Consider the following 18942-nt stretch of genomic DNA (forward strand, 5'->3'; position numbering starts at 1 on the left):
AAATGTAACTATAAATGGATGAAAAGTAAGACACGTCATTCATTAATAAAACAATTGTTTTCATTGGCACATTGCTATGGTAACAGGAATACAACACTTCGGGGCATGCTTTTATAGGAAAATAATCAACTTCGGAGTGGTAAGAGTAACTCCGCTTCATGTCAGGCCACATTACACCACCCAGTTGCTGATTATTTTCCTACAACAGCATGCCCCCAAGTGTTTTATTCATTACATAAAACATCATCTTTAAGTTGAATGAGAAGTCAGTGTCAAGAAGTTGTCTACAGCACACAGAAAATGGAAACACATGTCCATAAGGGTTATCACTGGTCTGCCCTTTGGAAATGTCATGAGGACTCACGACTGAGATAACATCTGTGGGCGCATCAACTGGTGGAACATTTGAACAGCAAACTCCTGTGTAATCTTATCTACAACTATGTGAATCCTCTCATAGAACAGAAAATCAATATGCTTGGCTGTCGCTCTTATTTTGAACTCTTTTATAAATAATTAAACATTTCACCTTCAATCTAATCAATAGTCACTAACTCTGTAACAGACAAGAGTGATAAGAATGTTACACATTACAGGGAAACACCAGCAAACAGAAAACTGTATACCTCATAACTCACTAATAAGTTATAGCATTCTATTTAAAGTTATATTAAAGCTTTTTAATCACAACCCGTCCTGTGACACTCAAACAATATAAGTCTTAGGATGAGAATGACATGAGATAAAGTCCTACCAAAGCTGTTCTTAGGGTGTTGTTTGAGCAATACATTAAAAACTAATTCCAGTTGGTTCAACTTTCCGGAAGGTTTTGTGGTGTTTTTGCACAATAAAACAATGAGAAACTAATTATGATGGTAATGTGTAACCACAAATGTACTTCTTGAAAAAAGTACTCCCGAAAGTACTGAATTAAAAGGATGAATTATACAGACTTAAATTTAGAAATAGGATTTGACTGAAAAATTCAGGATATTTTCATGTTTCACATAAATGTTTATTGACTAATTCTACTAGACTCCGTGGATTAAGTGGATTTTAAGTTCGTTTCTCAGGACATGTAAATGTTAGATAGATATTAGATTGCAAAATGCTGGGTTTCCTTTACATTTTGATACATAATTCAAATAGTGAAATGGGTTCTCAAAGATTTTATACTCCTTGCTTGTGGTCACACTGTGACCCCACACCTCTACATGACCTGTCCTTGATGGTGTCCTTTTCACTGCAAAACACCAACTAAATCCTGCACAGCACCTCCATTAAAACTTCTGATGGTACACTGACCCCTCCATGACTTAAAACACTGGGCAACAAACTGTCCATTCCATCCCCCAAACTCATTCAATTTAGCCTTCCAAATCACAAAATTAGTAGCAGTGATCGTTCAATACTTAATCTATATTGCAGTAATTCCTCCACCTTCAACACCTTCATTCCAAACCTCAACAATTTGGTAACTCACAGCCGGGATGTCCTCGTCTTCCTCTTCCTCCTCCTCTGACTGGGTTTCCATGGAGCTCCAAGGCAGGCCATAAGCCAAAGCTGAGCCCTGCAGCAGCCACCTGGCAAGAGTTTCCTCCAGCTCCAGTAAGGTTTCCCAGTCCCTCTGAGAGTCCTCCATCATAAACTCCATCACCCACAAGCACCAGCGGCACTGGCCAGTCACTTCACAACAGCAGGTCAAGATATCTTTCAGGATGCACTGAACATGTAACCCGGGTTCAAAATGCTAGAATGTCTTCTGATTAGTCCAAGTCCCACATACAGTGTGGAGTGTACAGAGAAGAGCTGAGATCTACCTGATCTTACAGTCTTGTCTGGAGGATCCTCATCTGGGAGCAAATGTACTAGTCTGTGCTGACTAGTGCCACATGATTCCAGTGTTTGTCACACACAAACATAAACGGTGGCCAATGGCCTACAGTAACCCCAGCAGACAGATCTGTTATTATGCTTGTTTGTTTTTCTTCTCACTGGGCGAGCATGTGAGTGCCCTGAAGCATCAAGTCTCAATCATTCATCTCCTCCTTGACCTGGCAGAAACCATTTATAGTTCGTCTTTCAAGTCTGGTCTCTTCTCTTAGTCGCTTGTCCTGTCTTTCTCAAGTTACACGGGGTAATCTTCTGCAACTTCAGGTTGTGGTACCTTTCAGTTCTCACAAGCCTTCAAAAGCACTGATACTGATACTGCTGGTTCTCAAAGAATGAAACACGTTCTACCGCATTCATCAGCTCTGAATTCCAACACCCGTCCCCAGAAGTGCTCAGGTGTTGCAACATCCGATCGTACTTTCTTCACCTGCTTCTTCACACCAGTTTAAACGTCTATATCCACACTCTCTCTGGTTGTAAGCTAAAGATATCCGATCACACTATGAGCCATGCGACCTCTACTACTCCCTGCAAGGACGATTCCTACTATGCAAATTAAAACCTGACACTTTAAAGGAAATTTAAATCTTTTCGTTGCTTTCTCTCTTTGCAAGGAGTGGACCAAGTAGTAGTCCTAATGTCTAGCAGTGAATGGTCTTCTCTGGTGGTGTTAAAATTCCTGTGATCATCATTCCATGGTTCGACTGGCTCTTCAGAAAAAACCCAGCTCATACAAAACCAAACTCTAAAGCGAATACTAATGGTTCATCCACAAGTCCGGATATATCTTGGTGATGCTCTGTGTGGGAGTATGCACCGTGTGCCAGGAGACAAATGTGTAAAGTTAGTTACCCATTAACTCTGAGGACAAACAAAAAGAGCTGTCCGTGGCTGGTACCAGGAGTAGCCAGCGTGACACTCCAATAAAGTCATTTGTCTTACTCACATAACATCCGCGTTCACACACACAAACACATGGAGAGATGAGGTCTTCCCCACTCACAGTTTTTTTTTATGTGGTATGATATCTCTCTGTCTCTCTGTCTCTCTCTCTCTCTCTCTCTCTATATATATATATATCTATATATAGATAGATAGATAGATAGATACAGTATATCTACTGTACTTACACACCAATACACACCTTTGTCTATCTCCTAATATTTTTTACACCCACAAAATAATTATGTACATCCGTCTTTAAGAATGTCTAAACTCACAACTGGATAATACAATAAATGGAGTATGCTGGGGTTGTTAGCAAAATAATACTTGCCAGTAAAAGCGAAAATACTGTGACAAATAGAAAAACAAAACAAAACCAAAAACAAATATAAAACTACACACAGTCACCAGGGCCATTGATTTGCTATATTTTCTGGACTACAAAAGCTGGTTTATACTTGACGCAAGACTTGGGGAACATGGAGAACAGCAGCATTGTTCACACACTCGCCTGTGTATTTATGTATTTAGGTACATCTGAAGAATTAAAAGCCTCAGAGCCAAAACGTCCCTGGTCGTCAGGTTTGCAAATCGAACTGTAAAATGTTTAGCAATTTCCTGCACAGTGATGTTAAATAGACTGACAAGCTCTGCCGCTCTGCCGCTCTTTGCACAGTCATCGTGACTGTTGTCATGAGCTGCGTCTCAAATCGGAAACTAGACTATAACTAGACAATCTAGAAAATCCACAAGATGCAAAACAGGTAGGTTTAAAGACTATGCAAGAGGTTTTTAAAATCAAATACTAAACATGATAAGAAAACTGGTTAGTATTAGTACTCACTAACCGTCTAGAACAGTCGATGAGTATGCGATTTAAGACAATACTAGTTTTTTAGTCAGTTGTGGACACTGTGTAACATGGTGCTGTGCATCGCCCAACTATTTACATTTACACGGAGACGCAGCGTTCATTTCTGAGGACGTCCACATACGACACTTCAAACGACCGCAGGATACACACCGCAGCCATCTTGACTACGCATAATAAATCTTGACAAGTATAATTCAGCCTTAAGGACTTACTAAGTTAATCAGTGCAGGTACCACAAGACTTAACAGATCAGGTTTAAGGATTGCTAAAGGTTTCTGGTAAAAGCAGGCAACAATACACATAAAGAACATTACACCTTCAACAAATGTATGATGACAATACAAAATGGAAAAAACCCTGAGGCCACATGCTACTGTTCTTAGCTTGAACTGGAATAATCTAATAGTTACTACATAGCTAATGTGCATTCCTAAATTATTATTCTTAAATTATTATTCTTAAATCTTTAATTAAGCATTCTTAAAAGTTAGTCTTAGCTAACAATCCATTCAAGGAGTTAACTTTAGCTATATTTAGGGCTTTAAGGATATACATTTTTACAAGACTATTTTCATATGTATTGTTTATTATTTTGCAAATTATTATTTATAGTTTTTAGCTGTGGAAATGTGTTGAAAATAGCATCCTCTACTGCTAAGGTATCGGGTTTTTCTTTTACAAGACCTACAAAAATGTGCAATGATAAAATCTGATGTTTTTAATTTAAAAAATATGACCATGGAAACACTGGTGTGTCTGCTGTGCAAGAAAATAAGGTGGTTTGGGATCTGTTTCTTTTTGCATTAGCATACATAACACAAATATACACTATAACCAAGTGATACATGAAGTGAAATCATGTGTTTCAATAACTGTTATGATCTGTACTTTTGGGAAGAAGAGATCTAAAATTAGCCTTCAATATTATCATCTCAGCTATACAAATAAAATATATCTATATATTTTATATAGATATATAAAAAATATATATTTTTTATATATGTAAAATATATATGTATTTATAGATATAAAATATATGTTAATATGTCAGCTATCCAAAAAAAAAAAAAATAAATAAATTTAATATAAAGTGACATATATTAGTTTTTCCAGCTACAATGCTCGGCTTTTAGAAAATATAGTAGCCTGCGGTCTCATGGTTATGGGCTCAGAACTCATTTGTGGACGGTTGAGCTGTAATCACAGAAACATTCAGTGCCATGGAAGCTCATCATCGCCCATAACCACACACACACACACACACACACACACACACACAAACACTCACATACACACAGAGGAAAAGATGTAACAATTTACATTAAGAATCGCTTATCTAACATTATTTATTGCATTAAGTAACACTAACAAATGTTAAACTTTGCATTAGTATAACGTAAGTAATTTTAATAGTGAGTAACACTGTATTAACGCTGCATTCGGCTAACTCGTAAATTCTCACCACTGACTAGGAAGAACCAAAGAAAACGCCCCTCAACTTGGAATTCCTACTTGGAAATTTGGGACAGTCTTTTCAACTCTGAGTTCAGCAAACGATGTGTAATCAACATGGCTGCTCACAGTGTCAACAGTAAACAAAGCAGCACTTCTTACCTTTAAATGAGTTACAGTGTATATACAAATATTTGCTTTAGACCAATCAAAACACAGACATATTATGTCTATAACACTGAGGGAAATGTATATAGCTGGCTAGCTTGGTGCTAACAAAAGTCACACATGGAGGTGTCTGTGGTTTTTCCCACATTGTAGCTTGGACACATGGAGGTCGAAAATAATGTTGTACCAAATTACAAGTTAGGACTTCCCACTTCCGAGGTAAGTCAAATGCAGCATGGTAATTTACATTTGTTTAAACATTAACAGAATAGACTTACGCTGAGTAATGTTCATGACTAAGAATTCATGTAAATGAGCAAAAATTTAATTACAACATGTTCCCTAATGTTGATAATTTACTGATACTGATAATGATATTCAGGATATTGTTTGGAACTTGTTTTTCATTGAAACTTGTCTTTCAGCCTCATGTTGGTCACCGTGAACTTAATTTTACTCAATTGTATGCTCACTGGTTAATGTGGAAAATCAGATGTTGATTAATTGGAGTCTTTGGATTATCATTAAAAAAAAAAAAAAAAAAAATGAATATGTGTTAGTGTCCATCCATCCATCCATAAATCCATCTTCTGTACCGCTTATCCTACACAGGGTCACGGGAAGCCTGGAGCCTATCCCAGGAGTCTCGGGGCACAAGGCGGGGGACACCCAGGACGGAGTGCCAACCCATCTCAGGGCACAATCACACAATCACACACACTCACACACCATTCACTCACTATGGACAATTTAGAGATGCCAATCAGCCTACAACACATGTCTTCGGACTGGGGGAGGAAACCGGAGTACCCGGAAGAAACCCCCGAAGCACAGGGAGAACCACTAAGCCACCGTGCCCCCATATATGTTAATGTTACTTTGTTAATGTTACTGATGATGTATTAATGCTAATGGTCATTTGTATATGTTAATTAATGTGTTAAATAATGTCAGTTAAGGGAACCTTAATGTTAAGTGTTACCAGGAAAATGAGGAAAGTGGAAGATGATGGAGAGGATTATAGGAAATAAAGCGTTAATATGAGAACTTGCACATGAACATGTGCAGTACAGCTGCTCCACCTAGTGGCATTTGGCTCATAAAGTCTGCACACACACACACACACACATTTCTTGTCCATTTCTAAGGTTAACTCATAAAATGTGAGAATTCAACAGTGCTGTGGTAAACAGCTTTGGTGAAACTTCATCGTGTGTACATGCACGTGTGCAATAAAAGCGCATTCTGTGTAAGACAAACATCCTGCACAGCAAACACTTTGCACAGAAGTGAATCCAGGTCAGGCAATTTGAAAATATATTCAGTTATTTCATTTTATACCACTATTGTGCCAATGTTATGAGAAAACCCGAGGCAGTCTATCACACACACACACACACACACACATTTAAAAAGCAAGAAGAGTTACTTACATTGTACCAGCTCTGACTTTTCTGTGAAAGAGACAGAGAGAAAAACAAGTGTGAGAGTGACGCAGCTGCTATAAAAAGCACACACACACACACACACACACACAGTGCATTTACATAGTGTAAAGGTCAGCACTGTAAAGTCACATGTGACATGTTTGATTTTTTTTCTATCTTTGCTTTTATGTGACTGAGTTCTCATTCACAAACATTCTCTCTCTCTCTCCTCTCTCTCTCTCTCTCTCTCTCTCTCACACACACACACAAACATACACACACATTTTTCTTGAATAGTGGTGTCGCTAGAGGGCACCATAACAGCAGCACTAAACAAAAAGAAAGTCTGTTGCACAGTGTTGATTTCTTCTGAGTAAGACACAGAGAAAACCAACTACATCCATCAGCATAATAAAAATGGAACTAAAATACAATGAGTACATAAGTGGATATTTTGTGTCTTAAGCAAGGAATAAAACACACGGGGGCATGCTGTTATAGGAAAATAAGCAAAGACAGGGTAGTGTGATGTGGCTCAACACAAACCGGAGCTACTGTCATTGCCCTGAAGATGAATATTTTCCTACAACAGCATGCTCCAAAGAGTTTTATTACAATTTTTTATTTAAAAAAAGGCCTGTCACACTTTTTATCAGTTTATAATTACATATAATGATGTGAAACATTACATATAACGTCCATGAAACACGTTAGTTCCAGATAATACAGATATTATATCAGCTATAAACCTCAATAGTCTCTCTTTCTTCTCTCTCTAAGACAAAAAAATGCGACTAATAATGTTATTGAGAAAACTGGAAAGCACAAAGTTCTCCTGTGTCAGAAAGAGTACAAAGGGCTGACACTGGAGGCTTCTTCCATAAATCTTAAATAAAGGTGGAAATAAATGAGGAGAAGGAGGAGAAGTAGGATAATGAGGAAATGAGGAGCATTATTAGAATGCGCTATGATGTAGGCTGAGAGAAAAAGTGAGAGATGGAAACAGAGAGAGAGGGAACTTTTCCATGAACATGGTGCCATCATAGTGTGTATTAATCGGTTCTCAGCGACCGAAATCAGTCGGGCTTGTGCACCAAAACGCTGCTTGTCTGGAACCAAGAAGCAGGATATCAAGGACTTGGGAGTGGCTTCATTATGTTGCCATGACAACAACTCAATTTTCAACGACAACTCAAACTGCCACTAAAAGTAGAGTAGTTAATTAAAACTATAAGTACTGACAAAAATCGCAAAAAACTGACAAACTGACAAAACTCACAAAAGTGTAAAAGAGGAGTAATTTCTCACACTACTGAAATCATATTCTCATATCGCCCAGCTCTAATGCTGAAGCTTCTGACTTTACACTGGATGGTAAAATATATTCTCAGAGCCAGAAGTGAAACTTCTGAAACTTTTGAACTCCTGAAGATTACAGCACTGGAGCTCAGTGTAAACTCACACTGTGTAATGGTTTGGCTCCTAAAGCGGTGGAAACGTGGGCTGGTTTCCTCTGGCAGGAGCTCTGGCACCGTGTCGGTGGAAACGAGGTGAGAAACAGAGAGAGGGGATGAGCGAGGAAGCAGGCCTGCTGATTGATGCAGAGAGAGACAATGCGAATGTGCCTATGTTTATGAGAGACGCACAGGAGGACAGAGAAACACCGACAGAGACAATGATTGGGAAGGAAGTTATACTGGTGTTCAGGAAGGGTTCTATAGAGCTCAACAGTGACAGTCCACTTTTTCAACAAAGTATATTACACTTTTAATCTTTAAATCAAATCAACCAGGTATTCCCTTAGAACCATTATTTCTAATCAAAAAAAGGAACGACACAAGACTGTGTACTTATTGTCTTTTATGGATCTCCTCGCGAAAGATGTGATGTGTTCATTAACATGAATGTGCGGCGTTGTGCAATGCAATTCATTCATCCTTAGTAAATGCCTGGTCAGGGTCGTGGTACTTTAAATTAAGCTACTATTTTTTTTATTCTTTAGAATCAACTAAATCCATCCATCCATCTATTTTCTGTAGCACTTATCCTACACAGGGTTGCGGAGTAACCTGGAGCCTATCCCATGGGACTCAGGGCACAGGGCGGGGGACACCCTGGACAGGGTGCCAGCCCATCGCAGGGCAGAATTGCGCACACATTCACACAGTATGGACAATTTGGAAATGCAACACGTCTTTGGACTGGGGGAGGAAACCGGAGAACCCAGAGGAAACCTCCAAAGCACGGGGTGAACGTGAAAACTCACACAGGGTGGAGGCGAATCAAACCTCCAGCCCCGGACGTGCGAGGCAAATGTGCTAACCAGTGTTTTTCCAGTGTTTCCGGGGGTGTAGTTAAGTAATAAAATAAAAAAAAATAATTAAAAATACTGTTTAGGCCATGCCCACTTCACGTTTTTATCCTAATACACATAAAAAGACCATTTGAAGAGCTAAACAGATACAGATACAGTGTCACTGCATTACACCCCTAGTGTACAAGCAATTTTGTGCTTCATATTATATTGTTCTAGCTTAGATGTTCTTCCCTTTGAGTGGTTTTAACGTGGCTAATTCTCCTGGTCTGGTGCTGTGTTTCAATTCAGACTCCTTCACTGCTGATCAGACAAACCTGCAGCATGAATGAATTTTAATTTCCTCACTGTTTAGCTCTATTGTAGGATAGTGGAGTGGCAGCGTAGGGATCAGAGTTGAAATGATTCGAAAGCAATGCTTACTTTGATCAGGTTTAGTCTGTCATACTGCGAAGATGAAGTGAAGACAGGATGAAGTCAAGAGACACAGCAGAAAAGAGAAAGAGTGGCTGTTAAAAGCAGTGACAGTGCAGTGGATAGTGACAGGCATTTGATTTGCGAACACATATGGAACACGATGTGTGCATCACTGCGATCGTGTTACATAAAGAAAGGAACAAGAGAGACAGACAGCACAGACGGATAGAAGTATATAAGAATGAAAGAGAGGTATGAAGCGAGTGTGTGAGTGAATGGTGTGTTGCGTTGAAGTAGAGAGCTGGAAGGCTGTAGCAGTGGGTGGGCGGCAGCTCTGCGTGTTGACGTAATGGTGGAAGTCCACTGAAGCGAACCGCACTGTGCTTCAACACGCTTCTAAAACATCCAAGTTCTACTGAACACTGAGAAAATGCTAGAATGAGGAGAAGCCCACTCACTACTGAACATGATAATAATCTGTGTTTATACCACAGTGCTGCTGATTTCTCAATTCTGGCTGATCAGATGGGATTGATTAACTTTCTATAACAGCAGCTCTGCTGGTTGTAATTCAAATCACCTTTTATATCAATGCAATAGCGCTAAATATGTAATAGTTTCTATAGCAACAGCATACATTCTGACTTATGTATAAGGCTCCACATAAACAGATTAGAAAATGTGTTGGTATTTAACAAGGAAAGCTCATAATTATCGATATGCTGATGTTTTCTGGAAGGAATTTTTTTTTTAACATTTATGGAAGGAGTCTCCAGTGTCAGAGCTTTGTATCTTTAGAAAGTCTTCAGGACAGAAGACATTGTGCTTTGCAGGTTCTCTGTAAAATGACAACCTGCATTTTCTTTTGTGTTATTAACTTCACAAAAAGTTTAAAAAAAACTATAAATGGATAAAAAGTACAATGTGTCATTCTTTAATAAATAAAACTTTTAATCACAGGGGAGAAATTAATTATATGACAGAAAGGCAACACACACACACACACACCAAAAACAAAACACAGGATACACATTTACATAGACGTGAGTACATACAAGTGTGTTTGTGTGTGTGTGTGTGTGTGGTGTAATGCAACAAATTCGACGAGCAGCCATTTGTGTGCAAGCACACAAGCGTGTAATGAAGGACACATAAACAAACAATGGAAAAGAGAAATGCTTACTTTGGACAGTCGCTTGTGAGACTAGCATGCAGCGAGGAGAAGAAGAAAGAAATCAGAAAAAATGCAACAGAAAAATAGAATGACAACAAGACAAAGTGCAAGAGAAAGCAAAGAGTCACTTTTATATCACAGAGATTTTTCTATCAAAGCCTGACACTGAATGAAGAGGCAAAAGGAAAAAAAGGAAAGGAAATTAAATGAAAAAAGAAGAAAGAAATAAAGATTTAAAGAAAGCCAAGCATGGAAAATGACAGCATCGGTTTATTGCACTTAACATCCATCCTTCCACCCAACTGTCCCTCCACCCAGTTCTCCATCCATTCATCCATCCATCCATCCATCCATCTGTCCAGTACACATAGGCAGACTTTCATTCATAGATCAAGCCATCTAACCCTCTATCTATTATCCATCTACCTGGTCATCTCTCATCCTTCTATCCATCTCTTCCTCCACCCAGCTCTCCATCCATCTAATGGTTCCATCCATCCATCCAATCATGCTCTTCTCTGTCTATTTATTAATTAAAACATCCATCCATCAGTCTGTCTGCATCCATCTACCTGTTTATCTTTTGAGCCAGCAATTAATACATCCATGCTTTCCTCCATCAGACTATTTATCCATGGATTCACCTGTTCATCCAATTAGCCAGCCTTCCATCCATCCATCCATCCATCTATCCATGCTCTTGTCTGTTTATTTATCTATCCACCCACCTGTTAATCCAATTAGCCAGTCTTCAAACTATCCACCCATCCATCCATCCTCTTTTCTGTCTGTTTATTAATTCATTCATCTATCTATCTGTCTGTCTATACATTCTATACATCCATCTACCTATTTATCTCTTTAGCTAGCATTCAATCCATCCATCCATCCATCCATCCATCCATCCATGCTCTTGTCTGTTTATTTATCTATCCACCCACCTGTTAATCCAATTAGCCAGTCTTCAAACTATCCACCCATCCATCCACCCATCCATCCATCCATCCGTCCTCTATTCTGTCTTCTATCTGTCTATTTATACATTCTATACATCCATCTACCTATTTATCTCTTTAGCTAGCATTCCATCCATCCATGCATCCATCCATCCATCCATCCACTCAGCCCCCAATTCTTCTGTCCATCTATTTATTTCCACTTTTGTTTTATTCAGTCATAGTGATAAGCTCATCTGGTGTTATGTTAACATTAAAACTAGCACTATTTTGTTTGAAGGGTCTGAATGACATGGAAGGTGTTCACTGTGTTCTGGAGGTCAAGAGTGTAACTGGGTTAGTGGGTGAGATTTTATATGACACTGATTACAACAGGCCACTCGGACTGATTGCTTCACCTGGCAGTCCCATGCAATCAGCAGCCGTTTCAGTCCTGCACTCTGCTTGCCTATTATAGGGTGCACACAGTAAAATATCCAGTGCTGAATGTCATTTCAGTTCAGCTGGACACAAATGATCAGGATAAGAGTAAATTCAGTACTGGACCTTACTAAGGGTGTAACAATGCTTCTTGACACAATGTGCCGTGATGCAAGAATGTGACGTACAACTCGGCATCCTATTATTTCTGCATCTAATGCAGTTGTACTGTTTGAACAGCAGAGGTCCCAATCTGTGTAACCCATAGAGATATATAGATATATAAGTATATAGAGACCAATAGCTCTGCACCACAATGAGCAAAACACAGTGTAGGTTATATGGTTACACAATTTGTGTCACATATAAGCATATTTTTAATCTGAACAAATTTTATGAAAGACTTATGTAAGCATAGATGTAATGCTGGAAATAAAGTTGATTTATATTTATACCACAGTGCTGTTGAATTCTTGTCGGATCAGCCAGAAAGTGTTGATTAATTTTCAGTAGTTCCAGCTGCAAGGTTTATATTAATTTGCTCATTCTAATTTGTTATCGTTTATATAATAACAGCTTACACGACTTACCAAATGGATACAGTTGTGTGTAATTGTATGCGATATGGTGAGATTGTTTATTTTTGAAAGGAGTCTCCAGTGTCAGTGCTTCATAACACTCAGAAGTAAAGAACTTTGGAAGTTATGAATGGAGGTTTGCTGACATGGGAAAGTTTTCAGGACAGAGGTGTTTACACTTTACGCTCTGTCACAGACTGGATATAAAGGCAGAAAATGGATTAATTGATACACACAGAAAGGCCAGGTGTCTGGGTGTGTAGACATTATACACACTAATTATTGGATGGATGGATGGATGGATGGATAGAAAGAAAAACTCAAAGAAATCTCAAAATCTCATTTCCAGGTCGTACTAATAAGGACAGCAAATATTTGTGTAACAAATACCACAATGAACAGTAGCACAAATAAAAACAACACATATATGCGTCAAAAAAGGAACAATTTAAACAGAATGCAGACACACACCAAGTACACTAGGTGTTTTTTTTCGTTTTTTTTGTTGTTGTTAGATGAAGCTTCTACACTGCTATGGAGGAGAGGATCTAAGTGGACTGGCTGCACAAGCACACCTCCTCACCTTGGAGTTTTTAGAGCTGCTGCGTGTGGACTGAGCCGAGTATGTGCGGGTGACCAGCTGCTCTGGGGTAGAGGGCGACTTGGAGGTGTCGGAGTGTTCGGAGCCCTTCTCCACCATGTTTTCTCCCTCCAGACTCGGCACCGTGGGCGAGCGACAGCGCTTCCGCAACACCGGAGAGCAAGCCGGACTGCTCCGGGTCGAATTACTGGCAGTGCTGCAGAGAGTGAGAACAAAAGTGAGAGAGATGTAGAGAGAGACAGAGAGAGAGAAAGAGAGAGAGAGAAAGAGAGGCGGGACTATTAACAAATTTCACAAAACTTTATTTAAATACATGTACTGCATCATACCATATACTATATGTATAACATATGGAATATATGTATTTAAAATATATATTCTTGCAAGTATATTATTATTTTTAATTATTTTTGAAGACATAAAATTTGTGATTCTTAAATATTATGAATGCAAATTTTATGTATTATGTATACATTAAATATCATGAATGCGAAAAGCTCTAATGTTTTTTTTTAAAAAAATGTGTTACAGTAATCAGTTTGCTGAACATAGCAACTTTGCCAAATTCAAGGCTGCTTTACAAAATATACAGAACACTAACAGTAGTCTCTCTCACACACACACACACACACACACACAAAGTGGTGAGACTTGTAGTGAAAGTTGTTTCATTTCTAATCCAATATCAAGGGTGGACAAATCAGTAGCTCGGGTCAAGTAGAGTCATGTCTGGGATATTAGCTTTTTATTGGTAGTAGCCAGGTGGCCAAAGCTGCAAGCGCATCCGTGACCTTGCAGTTTTAAAGACTTCGAGAGAAAATAAAGACACTAGCCAGAATCGAATAATAACTTTAACGTGCAATGTGAGGACATGACACTACAGCTCATAGCTGAAACACTGGCCAAAGTGTTGCTAAGGTTTTACTGAGGTCACAGACACGATGTGCGACATGACCGTATCCTCGTTCCTTTTCTTTAGTCCGCATTAATGCACTTAATTAGCTAACTAGCTTGACATATATTATTATATTACATTAGCTACCACTTTTTGGCCTCATTAACTTGTTTTCTGAGAAGCTGGAGTTTTTCCAGTGAGCTAACTAATGAATTTATCAATTCTTCATCCATAAATTTTTTTCTCACAAAAAGCCAAATAAACAAGAATTAGTTCACTGTCCACATACTCATTAACAAGCTGTATTATACAGTTATGTGCAAAAGTTTTCACCCCATCCCCATTTTATTAAAAGGAAAACGGAATATGTGGCTGAATCCTATAAGAAGACAACAATCTAATATCAAAAAATGTGAAAGTTTTGCTCAGACTCTCTCAACCTCAAGACTTAAATTGAAGAAGGCAAACAGATCCGGTAAGAAGGTTGGTCAATTTGACGCGTGTACAAGATAAGCATCTTTGTTATTAATGATAATGAAGGAACATTTGCCAACACTATACATACATTTATTGATTTGTCTTCATTTTATTCTAATGGTGCGCAAACTTTTGCACTTAACTGTATTAAATTATGTCAAGGGAGAAACAGTCGTATGCATATTAGCCAAAGACATAGTACTGTGTCTGTCCCCTGTCTCCTAAGCATTTATTAAAGGAAAATACTTTTACTTGAATTTTTCTTCCACATTCTGGGTTCCTCATTTACACCACAATGTAAGCACACACACACACACACACACACAGCCACACACCCCATGCCTGCTTTGTAACCCTGTTGCTCATTCTAACCCTCCCAAACACAACAGATGGTAAACACCTACTGCAGTTTCATTCAGAGCTGAATCAGCCACACAGTACACCTTACGTAACTGCTTACATCACAACCAGCCAATCACATGATTGCTAAAACTCTCTAGTATTTCACCAGTACACAGACAGACAGGCACACACTGACATTGACAGGCACACACACGTGTGTACCAATCATCAAGATCACCACCAGCTGCTCCATGTCGACTCATCCCATTCTTTCATTTTAAGCAAAATACATAAATCTGATTTCATACAGGACTAGAAACCTAGAAGTCAAACTTTTATTTGAAGGTCATTTATTCTAAGACATAAAATAACATTTAAAATATATGTGACACAATTAGTGGCACCTGTAATTGTGTTAGTGGCACCTGTAATTGTGTTAAACCCATTTTTAGCAAGGGTACCAATAATTCTGGAGCTGGAGAATAAAAGAAATTTAGATAATCTAGAACAGGGGTTCTCCAGGGGTCCAGGATGCATAGCCATAATCCATGATTTCTTTTTAATTTTGCTACAACAATAGAAATCAGTCACAACCAACTTTATCAATGTTGTTATAATTAGGGGTCCAAGCACCCAAGTTAACTTAAACCTAATGTGTTCTTTCAGTGGAAAGTTCGGGAATAGAAAGCTCTGTGGTTCCAAAAAGTATTATTTAACAAATTTAAATAATGTCCATGAAATAAATCCATACAGAGGGGGATTGTGGAAATTACTTTACAGTCAAAGGGGTCCCTGGTTACAAGAAAATGATGAGAATGACTGAAATAGAACTTCAATAAAAGTAGAAAGTAGTTCACATATATAATACTACAAGGGCCCAAAGGAAGGTGTGCGTGTGTGTGTGTGTGTGTGTGTGTGTGTGTGTGTGTGTGTGTGTAAGAGCTGTGAACTCTCTGTTTTGTAAGCATGTGGAATAGTGAGAGACAGAACAGAATGCATTGATATTCCTGCTGCACGAGGTCTGTCTGGAGCACAGATATCACTCTCTCTCTCTCTCTCTCTCTCGCATACACACACACACACACACACACACACACACACACACGTTTGCTCCTCAAGCATCTTTTTTGTCACCCACAGACTGCAGGACAGCTCACATAGAGAAAGGTGATAAATATTAGCTACAAAATGCATTACACTAAGACCACCTTCTTACATAACTGCTTCCATAACAAACAATTTCATACAGCAGAAAAGAAATGGCTCTTATCTAATGTGAAAGAGGCTCAGTACTGCAGTGTGTGAAGAAGAGTTACACAATGTTACACAATAAAGCCACAAAATGTACAGTAGTAAGGATCACACACGCACACACACACACACACACTGTAGTAAGGTGTAGTTGAAAAGTGAGGCTGTTTCCATGGTAACAGACAGAAGAACTGGGTGGGTTTAGTGGAGTTTCGGCTGAAGAGTGCAAGACAGGGATGAGCACAGAGAACATACACACACACACAAACACGCACACACACACACACACACACACACACACACAGAAATGATAGCAAGTGTGGGTGTGTGGGCCGGCACATGAGCTGCTCTTCTTGAAGATGTAATGAAGCATCAGAGCAGCAAATGAGGAGCATACAGATCTTCTGTATACATCACTCGATTCATCTCCATCTATCATCTAACCATCCATCCATCCATCCATTTCCATCCAGCCTTCCATCCATCCATCCATCCAAACTCATGACTGTCTCTCCACATATCCGTTTATCTTTTAGTCATTCATTCACCATTTACTTGTTGATCCTTTCATCCATCCAGCCGTCTATCCAGCAATCCACTTGTTCATCAAAACATTTATCTACCCATTCATCCATTTACCTTTTCATCCATCCATCCATCCATCCATTCACCCAACAATCTATACTTCAGACAATCTATCCAGCTAGACATCCATTCATACATCCAGCAATCCATTTTCTTGTCCATCCTTGCATTTATCTATCCATCCATCCTTTTATCTTTTCATCAATCTATTCATCCATCCATTTATTAATTTGTTTATCCATTGATCCAACAGTCAATCGATTCATATATTCATCTGTGTTCATCTTACACTCATCCACCTATGCTTCCATCCATCCATCCATCTGTCCATTACCGCAATGTCGTACTTATGACCTGCCGTAACATTAATATTCTTATTTTTATATTTTATATTATAGTAACTCTGCACAACTGTAACACTGCTGCGCTTTACGCTGCTGCTCGGAACTTCCAAACTTTCTGTCTATGTAGCTTCGGCCCATTAACGTTTCTGTGACAAGAAGCCTGAATCATGACCATCTGCCAGGGTCTGTCTCCCTTTCTCACACACTCACACACACAGACACACACACATAGACAAATAAAGCCACATAAACACTCACCCACATCGTATGGCTATATACACAGTTCAAAGAGCTTTGTGTATGAGACTATATACACATCTGCAAAACATCTGCATTAACAACAGGTAAGTCCTCATTACATAAGTACCAACATCAGGAGAATCCTCATTATTTATACATGAACAACAAACAAAACCCTATTATATATGCATTTGTGTGTCTTTTTCAACACATTCTTACCATCCACCAACACACCGATCTGCATGTTTACTGATTCCACTTGCTGTCATTATACCTGACAAACTAACACCAGGTAAACAAATACACACACAAACACATACACACATCCATGTACACACACACACACACACACACACACATTGCGGAAGACAGATCCTTGATGTTTACTGTGGGAGGGGCTAAAGATATGAAAAACAGTAGATCCAATTGTGGGTTGTGTCTGTGTTATCCCAAAGTACAGCATGGGTGTGGCACATACTTATCCCCAAACATACACATACACACACACACACGCATACACACACACACACACACACAGATACATTCATTGCCCTAAGATCTTAGCACCAAAATAACCATGCACCCTTTCCTATCTTTCTCTCATATATCATACACACACACACACACACACACACACACACACAAACACGCACATCATTTAGATGCATCAAACCAACACACAGCCCTAAACACAAACCCTCGCGTTCCACACTAACCTGGCCGCCATGTATCACGGCGCTATTGTGCTCGCCATCTCTTAGCAAGAAGGAGCGGCTGACGGACAGAGAACAGGAAGAGAGGATGAAAGAGAGAGGAAGCATTCCACAACAGGAAGACGGAGGTGCTAAAGAAAAGCTCTCAGCGCTGCTGCATTTGTGCCGGAGTCTCTCTATCAGTCCTCATGGTAATGGCTGCTCTCTCCCTCTCACTCTCGTCTCTCTGCCTCCCTCTCTCTATCGCTCTGCATCTCCGCGTACACTTGCGTGTCTGTGTATGTGTGCATGTGTGTGTGGGAGAGAAATGGTGCGTAACGGAGAGCGATGGACCCTCGATGGTGCAGAACGTGCTCTAAGGACGAGCCGAAAAGCGAAAGCATGAAGAGGACAAAGACAAAGAGAGGAACGAGAGAGAAAAAGAGGGAGATCTGGCTGGCGCAAAGTGCCCGCTGGCTCGTTAATAATTTAAAGTTGATGAAAGGAGCTGGTCTGACATCATTCACTTTCAGTTCACTTTACAGTCTAGTGGCCAAACCAACAACCTAAACACACACACACACACACACACACACATTAATGATTGGCACTTTAATTAATGAGAGTAGGCAATTCATTTTCTGTGTGGGATTTACAGTAACATGCAGTACAGTGTAAGTGCTTTTCTAATAGACATATCAGCTGGAAATTTAAGCAAGGAATAAAACACTTGGAGTCGTGCTGTTATATGAAAATAATCAACAACAGGGTAGTTAGTTACCACCCTGAAGCTGATTACTATCCAATAACATATCCAGAAGTGTTTTATTCCTCTTACACCACAGCAATTACATTTTTAGCAAATACATTTTACAGTAAACCTAATTAAAGAATGAC

General features: G+C 39.2%; 1 protein-coding gene across 11 annotated transcripts in view; it reads right to left on the reverse strand.

The window, feature by feature from the left end:
• Positions 1-18942, reverse strand: part of gramd1bb (GRAM domain containing 1Bb) — an 89060-nt gene that overhangs the window by 14907 nt on the left and 55211 nt on the right. For 7 of the 11 annotated variants that reach the window (XM_053234796.1, XM_053234800.1, XM_053234801.1 and 4 more), the window contains 3 exons: positions 13202-13415; positions 10674-10694; positions 6766-6786 (listed from right to left, as the gene is read on the reverse strand). In XM_053234796.1, coding sequence (XP_053090771.1) covers positions 6766-6786; positions 10674-10694; positions 13202-13415 — 256 coding nt within the window. Of the gene's footprint in view, positions 1-1483; positions 2923-6765; positions 6787-10673; positions 10695-13201; positions 13416-18069; positions 18601-18942 lie in introns of those variants that run through there. The other 4 variants (XM_053234797.1, XM_053234806.1, XM_053234799.1 and 1 more) reach the window with 3 other exon arrangements.

Source organism: Pangasianodon hypophthalmus, chromosome 6 (genome assembly GCF_027358585.1).
Source record: "Pangasianodon hypophthalmus isolate fPanHyp1 chromosome 6, fPanHyp1.pri, whole genome shotgun sequence".
In the NCBI taxonomy this organism is placed as follows: Eukaryota; Metazoa; Chordata; class Actinopteri; order Siluriformes; family Pangasiidae; genus Pangasianodon; species Pangasianodon hypophthalmus.